General features: G+C 34.4%; 1 protein-coding gene across 1 annotated transcript in view; it reads right to left on the bottom strand.

Moving 5' to 3' along the window:
* Positions 1–8,196: 8,196 nt before the first annotated feature.
* The window catches only part of LOC136039161 (ubiquitin domain-containing protein UBFD1-like), a gene marked incomplete at its 3' end in the record, with an annotated part of 31,545 nt that continues 23,903 nt past the window's right edge, over positions 8,197–15,838 (bottom strand). Inside the window, 2 exon segments of the mRNA XM_065722667.1 lie at positions 8,197–8,350; positions 11,544–11,695. Coding sequence (XP_065578739.1) covers positions 8,197–8,350; positions 11,544–11,695 — 306 coding nt within the window.

Here is a 15,838-nt window from a genome sequence, read left to right as displayed (position 1 = left end):
AATATACTAAAGAAACACACAAACGAATTGGAAAGTGAAACAACCTAAATAAGCTTCTTCCAGGAAGGATAAATATGAAAGCACTGGAATAGGTAATAAGAATTTGAAGAGGAAATAATAATCAATGAGTAAGAAATTTTTTTTTTTAGCTCTTTTCATATATCTGAAAAAATGCGAGTTATTTTCAAAATAAAAGAAATTTTCTACTAGAGACTTCCAAAAAGGAACTAACCCTCCTGAATACGAGAGACACGTAGTCAAATTTAAACCGAAAACGGTTTATAGTATTTTATTATTCGACGTAGATAACTTCGAAGACCACACTGCCTTTCCATGACGAAAGTATAACAGTTCAAAATAGGGATGAAACCTTTTAATCGACAGTAAACAAAACGTCGATTAAAAGGTTTCATCCCTATTTTGAACTGTTATATATTTGATTATTCCTAACATTACTAGAAAAAACTCAAATATTGATGAATAGCAAATTATCAGAATTCATACGGCTCTTAAGTCTCAAATAATGGTTAACAAGAAGATGAAAGAAATTTTACGATATATGAAGATGATAAATCATATTTTTACACCACATAAAGTCACTACATAAATCACTACACAATTCCACGAATTCACTACATAAAGTGATCTTGCTGCAAAATTTTGGTCGGAACTGCTGCTATCAGATACAAATTTAAACTTGTATGTTTATCAAGAACAAGGCCGTATGCTGGGAGGGGGGTTAAGGGGTGAGACCCTCCCAGAAATAGCTTAAAACTGAAGTTCCTGGTTAAACAAAAACAAAGAATACGCGACAATATTTACACGACATTAATATTTCCTTCTTATGAAAAATTAATCATGCCGTAATAATTTTTTTTTAACTTAGGGAGGGGTCCAGGCCACTGGGTCTTTGTGCAGGAAGTTTCTTGAAGGAGGAGGGGTGGAATGTTTGGGGGACTTAACTCTCATTAAACAGGGATATTATTTAATGGACAAAAAAAAGTTACCACAATTTCGTGACTCTTTGCACTCAAATCCCAGACTAAACGAAGAAAAATCGTATTTTACTCGTTTTTATGGCACTTGGTATTAACCAAATGACATATAGCAATCGCCAATTCTGTCGGTCTGTCTGTCGGTCCCGGTTTTGCTACTTTAGGCACTTCCAGGTAAGCTAGGACGATGAAATTTGGCAGGCGTATCAGGGACAGGACCAGCTCATTTTCCCAATTTGACCATCTGGGGGGGGGGGAGTGGGGGCTGGTTAATTCGGAAAAAATAGAAAAAATGAAGTATTTTTAACTTATGAATGGGTGATGGGATCTTAATGAAATTTGATGTTTGGAATGATATTGTGTCTCAGAGCTCTTATTTTAAATCCCGACCGGATCTGATGACATTGGGAGGAGTTGGAGGGGGGAAACCTAAAATCTTGGAAAACACTTAGAGTGGAGGGATCGCGATGAAACTTGATGGGAAAAATAAGCACAAGTCCCAGATACATGATTGACATAATCGGAACGGATCCGCTCTCTTTGGGGTAGTGGGGGGGGGTAATTCTGAAAAATTAGAAAAAATGAGGTATTTTTAACTTACGAACGGGTGATCGGATTTCAATGAAATTTGATGTTTAGAAGGATATCGTGTCTTAGAGCTCTTATTATAAATCCCGACCGGATCTGGTGACATTGGGGGGGGGGAGTTGGGAGAGTGAAACCTAAAACTTGAAAAACACTTAGAGTGGAGGGATCGGGATGAAACTTGGTGAAAAAAATAATCACGAGTCCTAGATACATGATTGACATAACCGGAACGGATCCGCTCTCTTTGGGGTAGTTGGGGGAGGGGTTAATTCTGAAAAATTAGAAAAAATGAGGTATTTTTAACTTACGAACGGGTTATCGGATCTCAATGAAATTTGATATTTAGAAGGATATCGTGTCTCAAAGCTCTTATTTTAAATCTTGACTGGATCTGGTGACGTTGGGGGAAGTTTGGGGTGGGGGAACCTAAAATCATGGAAAACGCTTAGATCGGAAGGATCGGGATGAAACTTGGTGGGAAAAATAAGCAGAAGTCTTACATACGTGATTTACATAATTGGAACGGATCCGATCCATTGGGGGGGGGGGGGGGTTAATTCTTAAAAATAAGAAAAAATGACGTATTTTTAACTTACGAATGAGTCATCGGATCTTCATGAAACTTCATATTTAGAAGGACCTCGTAACTCAGATCTCTTATTTTAAATCTCAACCGGATCAAGCGTAATTGGGGGGGGGGCAGTTGGGGGGGACCGGAAATCTTAGAAAATACTTAAGGCGGTGAGATCAGGATAAAACTGGATGGGAAGAATAAAAACCTGTCTAAGATACGTGACTGACATAACCAGACCGGATCTGCTCTCTTTGGTGGAATTGGAGGGGGGATAATTTTGAAAATTGAGGTATTTGTCACTTACGAAAGGGTGACCAGATCTTAATGAAATTTGATATTTAGAAGGATCTTGTGCTTTAAAGTTCTTATTTTAAATTCTGACCAGATCCTGTGACGTTGGGGGGAGTTGGAAGGGGAAACTGGAATTCTTGGAAAACGTGAAAATTGGGGTATTTTTATCTTACGAATAGATGATCGGATCTTAATAAAATTTGATTTTTAGAAAGAATTCATGTCTCAGAGCTCTTATTTTAAATCCCGACCAGATCGTTTGACATTGGGGGGAGTTGGAGGGGGAAATCTTGGAAAAAACTTGGAGTGTAGGAATCGGGATGAAGCTTGGTGGATAGAATAAACAAATGTCCTTGATACGTGATTGACAGAATCGTACTGGATTCACTCTCTTTGGGGGAGTTGGGGGAGGGGTTCAGTGAATTTGGCGAGTTTGGTGCTTCTGGACGTGCTAGGACGATGAAAATTGATAGGCGTGTCAGGGAGCTGCACAATTTGACTTGATAAAGTCGTTTTCCCAGATTCGACCATCTGGGGGGCTAAAGGGAGAGGAAAAATTAGAAAAAATTAGGTATTTATAACTTACGAGTGGGTGATCGGATCTTAATGAATTTTGATATTTAGAAGGACATCGTGACTCAGAGCTCTTATTTTAAGTCCTGACCGGCATTAAGCCTCTTATTTTCCTTTTTAAATCAATCTATTGATTCATAGAATTTTGTTAGAGCTCATACCATATGATCTCTTGGCTCTTAGCTCTTCTCGCCTCGTCACAAGTGCCATATGAGCTCTTAGCTCTTGTTTTTATTATGTTTGCAGTATACTCATTCCATGCCGATTTCTATTGGTTCAATTTTCATTCCTAATATCGGTCTAATTTTTAAAGGGAAAACTAAGAGTGCTACTTATTATTTTCAAACAGTTCGTGGTAACGAACTGTAGTAAGGAGCGATCCGGCTCAATAGTAACCAAAATTCTAAAAAATTGTATTTTGATATCAATAGCTACATCAAAAGAATCGCATTTTAATGCTGATTTTAAATATATAAGTTTCATCAAGTTTAGTCTTACCCATCAAAAGTTAATAGCCTGAGAAAATTTGCCTTATTTAGGAAAATAGGGGGAAACACCCCCTAAAAGTCATAGGATCAGATTCAGCGTATCAGAGAACCCTACTGTAGACGTTTCAAGCTCCTATCTACAAAAATGTGGAATTTTGCATTTTTTGCCAGAAGACAAATCACGGGTGCGTGTTTATTTGTTTGTTTTTTTTTTTTTCCCAGGGGTCATCGTATCGACCAAGTGGTCCTAGAATGTCACAAGAGGGCTCATTCTAACGGAAATGAAAAGTTCTAGTGCCCTTTTTAAGTGACCAAAAAAATTGGAGGGCTTCTAGGCCCCCTCCCACGCTCATTTTTTTCCCAAAGTCAACGGATCAAAATTTTGAGATAGCCATTTTGTTTAGCATAGTCGAAAATCATAATAACTATGTTTTTGGGGATGACTTACTCCCCCACAGTCCCTGGGGGAGGGGTTGCAAGTTACAAACTTCAACCAGTGTTTACATATAATAATGGTTATTGGGAAGTGTACAGACGTTTTCAGGGGGATTTTTTTGGTTTTGGGGGTAGGGTTGAGGGAGGGGGCTATGTGGGAGGATATTTCCTTGGAGAAATATGCCATGGGGGAAAAAAGTTCAATGAAAAGGGCGCAGGACGAATCTGGTCACGTTAGAAAAAAACGTCAAATTAAGAGCTTAATATACAATGCTGGGTGTTCGGAGCCTCTCTATTATGGAGTATAATTTGAAAGTAACACAACTATACGAGCGATAAAACATATATACCACAACCATAACTCAACTAACGAAAGAACTGCTAAGAGATAACACAACTATAAAGCGAAAACAGGTGAAAACTAACGGGAAAATAAACGAACTAAGAGGTAGAAGGGGCCCAGAGAAAAAATATAATCCTTTTTCAATTTGAGCCTAACTTCCGCAAAGGAGTAATAATGTCAGAAGCCCCGAAATACTGAATTATTTTCTATTCAAACAGTTCGTGGTAAGGAACTTTAGTAAGGGGCGACCCGGCTCAATAGTAAATGGAACTCTAAAAAAACGGAATTTTGATGCTAAAAGATACATCAAAAGAATTGAATTTTTACACTGATTCTAAATATATAAGTTTAAATTAATTTAGTCTTTGTCATCAAAAGTTACGAGCCTGAGAAAATTTGCCCTATTTTGGAAAAAAGGGGGAAACATCCCCTAAAAGTCATAGAATCTTAACGAAAATCACACTATCGCATTCGGTATATCAGAGGACTCTTAAGCAAAAATTTCAAGCTCCTATCTAAAAAATGTGGAATTTTGTATTTTTTGCCAGAAGACAAATCACGGGTGCGTGTTTATTTGTTTGTTTGTTTTTTTTCCCAGGGGTCACCTTATCGACCAAATGGTCCTAGAATGTCGCGAGAGACTCATTCTAACGGAAATGAAAAGTTCTAGTGCCCTTTTTAAGTGACCAAAAAATTGGAGGGCAAATAGGCCCCCTCCCATGCTCAGTTTTTTCCAAAAGTCAACAGATTAAAGTTTTAAGATAGCCATTTTGTTCAGCATAGTCGAAAACCATAATAACTATGTCTTTGGGAATGACTTACTCCCCCACGATCCCTGAGGGAGGGGCTGCAAGTTACAAACTTTGACCAGTGTTTACATATAGTAATGGTTATTGGGAAGTGTACAGACGTTTTCATGGCGATTTTTTGGTTTGGGGGGTGGGGTTGATGGGAGAGGGCCTTGTGGGAGGATCTTTCCTTTGAGGAATATGTCATGGGGGAGAAAAATTCAATGAAAAGGGCGCAGGATTTTCTAGCATTACTATAAAAAAACAATGAAAAAATAAACATGAAAACGTTTTTTCAAATGAAAGTAAGGAATAGCATTGAAATTTAAAACGAACAGAGATTATTACGCATATGAGGGGTTCTAAAAATACTTTAGCATAAAGAGCGAGGTATTTAGGAGGAGATAAATACCTCGCTCTTTATGCTAAAATATTTTTAGTGATTTCAACTATTTATTCTACGGCCTTTTTGATTCAGGGGTCATTCTTAAAGAATTGGGACAAAACTTACGATTTAGTGTAAAGAGCGAGGTATTAACGAGGGTACAAACCCCCTCGTACACATAATAAAAATATAAGAATATAAAAGTTTGTTACGTAAGTTAATTCTTAAGTTACGTATATTTTTTACTAATAAAAACGTTCGTTGAATATTAAAAGTTCTAGTAGCCTTTTTAAGTAACCGAAAAATTGGAGGGCAGCTAGGCCTCCTTCCCCACCCCTTATTTCTCAAAATCGTCTGATCAAAACTAAGAGAAAGCCATTTATCCCCAAAAAAAATTAATATACTAATTTCATTTCAATAATTTATGTGCGGAGAGCTAAAATCAAACATGCATTAATTCAAAAACGTTCAGAAATTAAATAAAAAAAACTAGTTTTTTTTACTGAAAGTAAGGAGCGACATTAAAACTTAAAACGAACAGAAATTACTCCGTATATGAAATGGGTTGTCTTCTCCGCAATACCTCGCTCTTTACGCTAAAGTTTTAAAAGTTTTAAAAAGTAGAATTGTGGCAAAGAGTCAAACTTTAGCGTAAAGAGCGAGGGACTGCGGAGGGGACAACCCATTTCATATACGGAGTAATTTCTGTTCGTTTTAAGTTTTAATGTCGCTCCTTACTTTCAGTAAAAAAAACTAGTTTTTTTTATTTATCTCAGTTCAAGTTCAATCGTTTTATTATTCGCAAGTACATATACAAATATTTGAATAGGCCCATGGGGAGACTGGGCTCGAAAAAATTAAATTTTTTCAACATCATTATGTTTCACAGTCTTCTTACTATAAATTGTAAAAAAAAAGAACATGGCAAATCTGGCATGCTTGAAAAAGACTTTCTACAAGATCTGAGTCGGAGTCCTCATTGAACCTGAATCGGCTCCTTCCTATCTTCGGCTTTGTATACACATACAAGCTCTTGTGAACGTTTTGTAGTCTGTTTACAATATCTTGAGACTTCGAATCGAGAGTTACAATTTTCGTCTTTAACGCTTAGAAATGCAACATAATACGTCGACAACGAGTGCTTTAAGATACGGTTAGGGACTTCGGAACTTCTTTCAATCACGTCAAAATTTCTTCTTTCAATCGCGTCCATATATATATATATATATATATATATATATATATATATATATACATACATATATATTATTATCGTATAAGCTAAACTTTATTAAAGTTATTTTGTTATAATATCAATCAGTAATTAGTTTTGAAAATTTTTGCATTTTTGGCTATAATTAAGGGGAACACTTTTTTTTTGGTGTTTTTTGTTAATTTCTCGTCAACTGTTCATCGTAGAACGGTAAAACGTAGGCCATTGGATACAAGTCAATGAGAGGAAAATGAATGCAGATCTTTTATTCACTTTTTTACTGAAGAGACTGAACTGTGTCAAGATGCTGAAATCACGCATAGGGATACAAAAGGATTTATCGGATACTCTGACTAATTTTTGGTATCTTGATGCTGATAACTATAAGGGAAGCTTGCAAGCTGAGGTAGCTCTGCGAAGGAGAATGTGGATACACTCGGAAACGTGGCACCGAAATATTTCATAAGGTGCTTAAAAGAATGTAATAAAAGCCTTTTCCCCACCCTGAGATGATTTTGAAGATTGATGCAACTATTCCCGTCACTACGACTACATGAGAATGTTCTTTGTGTACCTTTAGAAGAGTTAAATCTTATGCCAGGAATGCCTCAGGCTAGGAACGGCTTAATGGATTGGCCTTAGTGTCCAAACCCAGGGATGTTCCAGTATATATATTTTTTAAGAGGTGTCCCTTGATTAGGTCAGTTTCCAATCTATTGATCACATCGTTAGACCTTGTTTTCATATTTAAATTATCAAGGGACACTAAATAAGTTTGAAAAAAGGTTTATTTTCTCTTACAAGAACAATATGGCATCATTGGAATTTAGATTATCAAGGGACGCTAAATATGTTTAAAAAAGGTTTATTTCCTCTTACAAGAGCAATATGGCACCATCAGAATTTAAATTATCAAGGGACACTTAATATGTTTAAAAGAACAGGTTGATTTCCTCCTACAAGAGCAATATGGCAGCATTAAAATAAAAAATATTAAGGGACACTAAATATGTTTAAAAAAGGTTTGTTTTCTTTGACAAGAGCAATATGTCACTATTAGACTACAAGTTTCTTCCAAAACAACTTAAAAAAATGACACCCCTACATAAAATATGACACTAAATATGACTCAAACTTCCATAAACTCATTTTCTACATATTTCAGCATACTTGAATAATTTCATTTAGTTCCACTGCCCACCAAATGAATAGTAACCTACCGCAACTTTGGCTTGGCCACCTCCTGAGAATACCCAATGACCACACAATCAAGCGAGTGCTCTTAGCTGCCCCTTTACCAGAGTAGAGTAGGCAGCCAGGCAGTTAATTGATGAACTGGCAGACAACTGTCAAAAACAAGATTGGCTCTAGTGGGGTGGCAGAAGATGGCACAACAAGAACAAGCGAGAGTCAGTAGACTAAATCCTAGCAAATGAATATGCGAAATTTGACCATCTTCAAACTTTTCCTTAATTATATTAAACCAAGAATGGCTCGAAAGATATTACTGATAATAAAGAAACCTTTTAATGGTACTGGAGGAAGAGGTTCATTCAATCCTTTAACACCAGGAGCGACATCTTCCGGTATACCCTTGTCTAAAACCTTTCTGTGGGCTTTCTGTTGAGACAACTTCTCTTTCTGGGGAGCTGCAACAAGTTCTTCTTTCTCTGTGCCCTGGGAAGAATTAATAGAAATTAGGAAAAGCTCCATCAAAAACGATCAATATCTTTCCACAAAATAAATAATTGTTTACACAGCTTTCTTATAGATCGAGACACTGAAGCGCAAACAAGAAAGAGTTCGACCATGAGTAAGAGAAAATGACTTCTTTTTTCCAACAGCTGAAAGATAATAGTCCCTAAAGCATTTCCATAAAAAAAAAACCCTTACACAATAAGAGATTAGACTGATTGTTTAAAATATGACGACAAAAGATACAATTCCTGGAAGTTTGAAGAATTTCTAAGTTTTAAATGCGTCATGTTCAAAACAAGACGACAAAAGATACAATTCCTGGAAGTTTGAAGAATTTCTAATTTTTAAATGCTATAATGATAAGAGAAAAACTCCTTAAAATACATTTTGTTTCCAATAAAGCGCAAATCTTTCTGCAAATTTTATGTCTTACCCTCTACTTTTTTTGAAAAACTTAGCTTCTTGAAAACGTTTTTCCTTAATTGATTTTCGTCTGTTTTTTATTTATTGACGTGACTTTATTATGGATTAATAATAGGAACAAATGTAAAGTTATTTTTTTCTTTAGCTTGTCTGACTAAAGACCTGAAACATTGGGTTGTATTTAAAATTATGGATAAGATTTGAATATTCAGTTGAAATTTCAAAGCCACGACTTTGTGCGGTAATTCTGTAACAATTTTCTTTTATAATTAGGAGTGGACATTTTCATTAGCCCACAGGAATTAGTACCACTAATTAGAAGCGTGTTTACAATCCTGATAATGCAAGTTTCAAGTGGATTGAAAACAATTTCTTCGGCCCTTTTTCGAGCCCTCGTTCTATGATGCCAGTGACCCTAGTCTAATTTACTTAGTATATTTGGTTTGGTAAATTGGTATATATTTGGTATATTGGTTGTATATTTGGTTCGGTGTCTCAAAGAGACTCACAGGTGTATGTTACAAACCAACAGATACAAACAATTGGTTAGCCTATTTTCAGGCCCTCTAGAATATTTTCTTTTTTTCCACAAACCCATAAAGTCCCTTTGGTCCATGGAACAACCCATTAACGTTTCAACCTGATCAAAAATTATAGTTTTTGAGTTCAGTTTCAGACCTCATTTTTGAGGGCAAATGCCCCCAACGAATAAAACTGTTCCTACATTAGGCTACCCTTGGCCCAGGGGTTTGCAGACGAGTTTTCAAGAAATGGACCTTTTTGGGAACCCTTTTTGGGTGAATCAATATCTTTTTTTAGTTTATTTTTGTGCATTGGAATCCCTTAAATCAAGGACTTGAGGATATAAGTTTCATGCCAATCGGAAAAAAGTTCATGGCACTTTTTAAGTCTCTCAAGCGAGCAAGTTTTTCTTTTATTTTGGGGTTCCCTTGGCCCCATGGCTTACAGATATAAGTTTTAACAATAAAACATAGATTCTAGTCCCAAATTGGAGGGGCCCGTGTCTCCAGTGAAATTATGCTCCTCTTGGCCCTTTCTACAGTTGCAAGTTGCTCAATGTGAGCAATTTGCCGTTTGTGTTTTTTTTCTTTTTTTTCCATTAGGGTACTTCTGCCGAAGGATTTCCATATATTAGATTAAAAAAAAAGCAAGTGACTAAAAGAGAATGGTTTTCAACAGTGTAAAGGAGAAAAAACGCAAAGAGCATAATTGCAATTCAAAGTACGATTATAGTACAAAATGGTTTCCTTTGCTGAATTTTAGAGATAAGGCAAACAAATTCGTCTATAAAAAAGTAAAATACAGACAATCAGGAATGAAAGTGTATTACTTTTAATTAAGACTAATTTTCTTTTAATTAATTAAGTAAGAATTAATTAACTAATTAATTTCTTTTAAGTAAGACTACGTCAGCTCCCCTGCCCACGACACTTCTCAAGCACTTTTATGTTTGGTTGCGTGCACCAATGAACCTGTTTACCAACACCTTTTTGAAAAACATTCCAATCATTAAGCATATTCTTAGTAAGAAATAAATAGAGACTTTAAAACCAACACAGAATAGAATGTTTTTGCACAATATCTTATTGTCCCAAAAATTACAAAATAAAATATATATAGAGAAAACTTGAGATAATAATTATTTCCGACAAAGGCTATCACAAGCACAGATGCGTCGAATTCGCACAAACAAACTTAATAAGAATGATCACCATTTAAGAAAGTTTAAAAACAAAATTAATCAAGGAATTAAAACAATAAAAACTAATTTATTTCAAAAGTTATCAACAAAATTTATTAATATGACTAAAAATTATAATTACAATTCAGTAAAAATTGCTATAAACAAAGTTCAAAAATGTTAAGATGCATATTACAGATTAAGTGGAAAAAGAGAGTGAGACTTATTTAACATGTTCACTAAACACATCAATCAAGTTCTTCTATATCGTCTTCTGTATTTTCTTATTGGACGAGAAAAAAAATTGTTTGTTGAAGTAGAACGCCTTTCATTAAGAAAAGATGAATTCGTCTGGAGGTTATAGATGGCAGTAAAAACCCAATTTCAAACCAACACAGAATGGCCTTATTTTTGCAAAACGTATTAATGACCATAATAATTGACCCAAAAAGCTTTTACGATTGACAATCCAGATTCCCAAATGAGAATTGGGACTGCAAAATTTGAATTCTCTTCGCAATCTGATCATGTGTTTTTATTTCGATTCAAAATCCTATAATCAGATTCTCATTTGGATTGTAACCTTATTTTAATCAAAGGTCATGCATTTTGGATTGTCATATTGTAGGAAGAACTGAATCACTTAATATCTGCATTTTGAGCAGCTTTAGGAGCCAAAAAATCATTTTTCTAAAAAATTATCCGATTTAATTTTTAGTTTTTATCTTCTTTTATTTTTCTAAGAAATTATCCTTGGAATAAGTCGTTGTTATACCCCAAGAATATCTGAGGCCTGATGTCCTTATACAGGGACGGGAGGAAGAAAAGCCAAGTTAAATTATAAAATTTATAGCATTCCAAAATTTCCCAAAAATGGGTTACAAATTTTCACCTTTTCAAATATTAAAAACACTTGAAATTTGATATCTTTACACTTTCAGACTACGGCGATCATTTGCAATTCCGAGTGTAAAATTTTCTGTTCTTTTAACAGTCCCATGATCCAAAGCAAGAATCTGGATACCAATTAGCAATGTAAAATCATACCCTATCTGATGGCGCAGCAACTGAGAGAAGATCGGTAACCTTCGAGCCAATTACCATTATTTTACATCCCTGTGTAACACCTGCTTGAGCTAATGTCAATTCATCCTTTGCTAATCCCTTAACCATTATCTTCTGCATAGAAGGAGGCACACCTAAATAATTAAAAAAATGCGTAATATTAGACTAAAAAAGGTACCCAAAACAGAAGCATGTATTTGGTAGTTTTATTTCGAAACAAATTCTCATACTCTAACACAGTGCCCGGCAATCACCTATTTGATAATTTCAAGTTACCCACTTTGGTTAAAAAAAAAATAATATAATGAAAAGAGAAATCACCAATGCTACAGCACAAACACAAACACAAAAAAAAAAAAAAAAAAAAAAAAAAAAAAAAAAAAAAAAAAAAAAAAAAAGACAGAAGGAGAAAAGGAAGACTGTTTTCCTAAATTAGTGATTAATATAGACCAGCACTTGAATGAGGCCTTAACCCTACTCATCCATACAATCACATAGGTCAAACAGCATAGCCACACACAATCAACCATAAAGAATAATCCATGGACAGGCAGTCATGTCGTCAATAAGTATAAGTCGTCATTTACCAAACAATAGAAAAAATAATATAGACAAATAATTCAGAGGCAACACCCAACATAAGGGCTCATCAGGAGAATAGACTGGCCTATATAGGGTTTCGCCACTCTAAATTCCCTACCCAGCACAGTGTTGTGGCTACCACAGAATATCCATGGCATCCCCGCGTCAGGTATCACCCCCAAAATACATGCCTATGAAAAAAAAACCAGCAAATGTAAAACAACCAAGTAAAACCAAAACAAGCTTATACTGTTAATATATCCCTCCCTTTAGCAACAATAGGTAAACTAAATATTATAAATTTTACCAAATCACAAATATTAACACATTGCAAAAAACCTGAATGAACTAAACAATTATATAATTCATCTTTACCATGTGGCTAATTTTTTAAAAATTCCGCTCAAATAGAAACACAATTCAAAATAAATGGCGCTGTGACAACATTTCTTGAACCTCCGAAATTAGTTAAAAATTTCTTTAAGTATTTCTAGATAATTCTTTTGATATTTATTTAAAAGTTCGTTATAATGAAAACTAAATTTTTTAAATTGCCAAGTTAATTTATTTGCAGAAAAACCTCTTGATATCAATTTTTGGCATAAGATTTTACATCTATTTTTAAAATCAATACAATTACTACAAATCCTTGCATAACGAAGTAACTGTGAGAAAAACGCTGAATATGTGATATTTGAGTGTATATTACTTTCAGGGAATGGGAAACTAATCACTTCAAAATCAAAATCATCCGTTTTATTATACATTTTAAAACTTAATTTATTATTATCACAAATATTAATATTTAAATCTAAAAAATGATCTTCATGACCAGCGCCATGACTAGGCTCAAGAATAAGCTCTGATGGATATATATTTTTAGAAATATCAATGAAATCCTTACAATTTAAGACCAAAATATCATCTAAATATCTTTTATTATTTGACAAAGCATGTTTTAAATTAATTGGATTATTCTTATCCATCATATATTTATATTCTAGTTGACTTAAAAACAAGTCAGCTATAAATGGGCTGGCATTCCCCCCCATGGGAATTCCCATAATTTGCTTGTACAAATCACCCCCAAATCTTATATAAGTATTGTATAAAACAAATTCCAATAACTCAAAAATCATATCCAAGCTGTAACATCTCAAGTTAACTGTAGTATTAAAGCAGTTTGTCCATATGGCTTTTTTATTATAACTGTCTATTTTTAAGAACCTTTTACTAGATAAGAGGAAAGATTTCTTTATAACAGTTTTTAAATTATCAAACACTAAATTGAGTGATAAATTAGTATACATTGTCGCAAAATCGAAAGACTCAATTCTTTTAGCTGAAACCATTGTTAAAGAATCTATCACCTGCAGTGAATTATTAACACTCCAATATGGATTAAAATTCGAAAATTTTTTAATACCAGAACAATAGGTTTTAAGTTTATTAACAATTTCCTTTAAAATTAAAGAGAGGTCAGTAGCAGCAATGCGGGTTGGACATTTAGCTGCTCCAGCAATAAACCGTGGTTTAGGGGGATTCTTATGAAATTTTACAGTCCAATATAGGAAAGGGAACTTTTTATCATTGTCATTTATTTTAATATTAAAATTTTTAAAAAGTATTTCTTCAGTCTTTTCAATTAAATTCTCATCCTCTATATTTACCTTTTCATAAACATTAGTTGTGCATAACTCCCTTTTTAAGATATCACAATACAGCTTCTGACAAATTATGGCAAAATTATTATTAGCTTTATCCACTGGCACAATTACGAATTCATTCTTTAGATTAGCAATTGCTTGTTTAATCTTCGCATTATAAAATAATGATTTAGTGTTACTATTTTTTAAGTTAGAATATATTTTATTTCTTACTCTACTAATAATTAAATTCTTCCAACTTTGAAAACTCTCTTTATTTTTATTCTCTTTCTTACACCACTTATCAATAAATAAATCAAAATCATCTTCCAAGCCATCAAGAACACTCGATGGTTTCAGATGATGAGAAAGACGGAAATTTGCCCCTTTATTCATTATAATTTGAAGATCATCTTGCTTTATTATTGACAAGTCCCCTGTTATAACATGTTTGTAAGTAGGATTTACAAATGGGCCAAGTTGCTTACAATTACAAACAGGTTTCCAATTTATATCGCTATCTAGTTTTTTTAGTATTAAATTATAATTAAAAATAATTTGCCCAATAGTTTTTGAAAATTTATAAGTTAAAACTGGACTATCATTATAATTTAAATTACTAGGAAGGGCCTGTTTCACATGCCGCTGATTTAAAATTTCTGGTAAATTAATATATTCAATCTGCTTACAAGTAAAATTAATAGGTAAATATAATCTGTTATCCTTATTACTAATCTTATCGAACTTTTTCTTTTTTGAAATAAATTTCGTTTAAAGATACATTTTAGTACGATAACAAAGTTCCGCTAAAGATAATAGGCGGAGTACGGTGATATTCCTCCAAACATTTTTTTTTCCTGTATTAACTTTGGAGATAAATGCGTTAAAATGAAGAAAATTAAAAAAGAAATTATTTTACTCTTCTTTCGTTTTTGGTAAATTTTCCAATTGATTTTCGCCCACTGCATTACCTACAAACAATTCTCACTTGTAATACTTCATGCTAAGACCCTTCCCGTCTTTTAGACTCGTATAGTTCAGCGTAAAATGAAACTCTGTCTGGAAAAAAAAAGTCAAAGCCTCACGGCAGTGAGTAAATACGATGATGGCTGATTTGATCCGCTAAACTGTTGACCAAAAATGACCAGAGGAGGATAATTCCGACCAGTACTTTTGTCACATTTTGTCCAATATTCGTTGTTTCTGTATATAATATCGCGAGAAGTTGTTGAATTATTTTTGAAACCGCACAGTAATTCTGTTCGAAAGTTGTATGGTAGGGAAGGATGTGAAAAGAAATTCTTGTTTTCTTCTTTGTTAAATTTTTCTATTTTTTCATGTTTTCAAAATTCAAGGTATAGTTTGTTCGTGTTTCCTTTCAGCATTCCATGAAGAAGTTCAATTGGGTATGTTCATTGTGTTGCGAGAGCAACACTTTGGTTTTGTCCTTTTTTTTTCCTATGCCACCGATGTCGGCTTATTCCTGGAAACTGGTAAGGGTCTAACCTGTGCGGTTTTTACGGAAAGTGTGGACCTCAGGCCGGATTGATGAATATGGCATTACATTTTGGAAAGCTCCGCCGAACTCTTGCCTGGGGCCAAAAAGGATAGTTTTTGCTTGTCCACGAGCCAGAGCCTATGGTGTGCGAAGTGAAGTGGAGTTATGTAGCCTATGTCAGAGAGGAGTATCTGAAGTTGTGCAGCCAAGCTTTCGTTTCATCAAACCATGTTTCTGCTTTCGAGTGGAAAGCTCCGTTCTAGCAGGCAAGCAGGCAGGCACCACTTTCAAATTGAAGATGGACTAAATTCTATAAGTGTTAAATATATACGGCAGTTACCCAGCCCCACAGTCAATATATCTTCTTTGAGTGATAATAAAAAAATTACAGAAGCAAAAAGCGGCATTTTCCCACGGGTCCGAAAGTGCTGCCGTGATTTTCGCTGGTTTATCATTTGTTTTTTCGGACTTGGGATTGAGGTAGAGAAAGGTTATCAGATGTACCTCTTAAACTTTAAAAGTTCTGTCATTGCTAAAGAAATTGGAGCTTA

Source organism: Artemia franciscana, chromosome 19 (genome assembly GCF_032884065.1).
Source record: "Artemia franciscana chromosome 19, ASM3288406v1, whole genome shotgun sequence".
Lineage (NCBI taxonomy): Eukaryota > Metazoa > Arthropoda > Branchiopoda > Anostraca > Artemiidae > Artemia > Artemia franciscana.
Note: the sequence above shows the minus strand (reverse complement) of the source record. Positions and strands in the feature narration are given on the sequence as shown.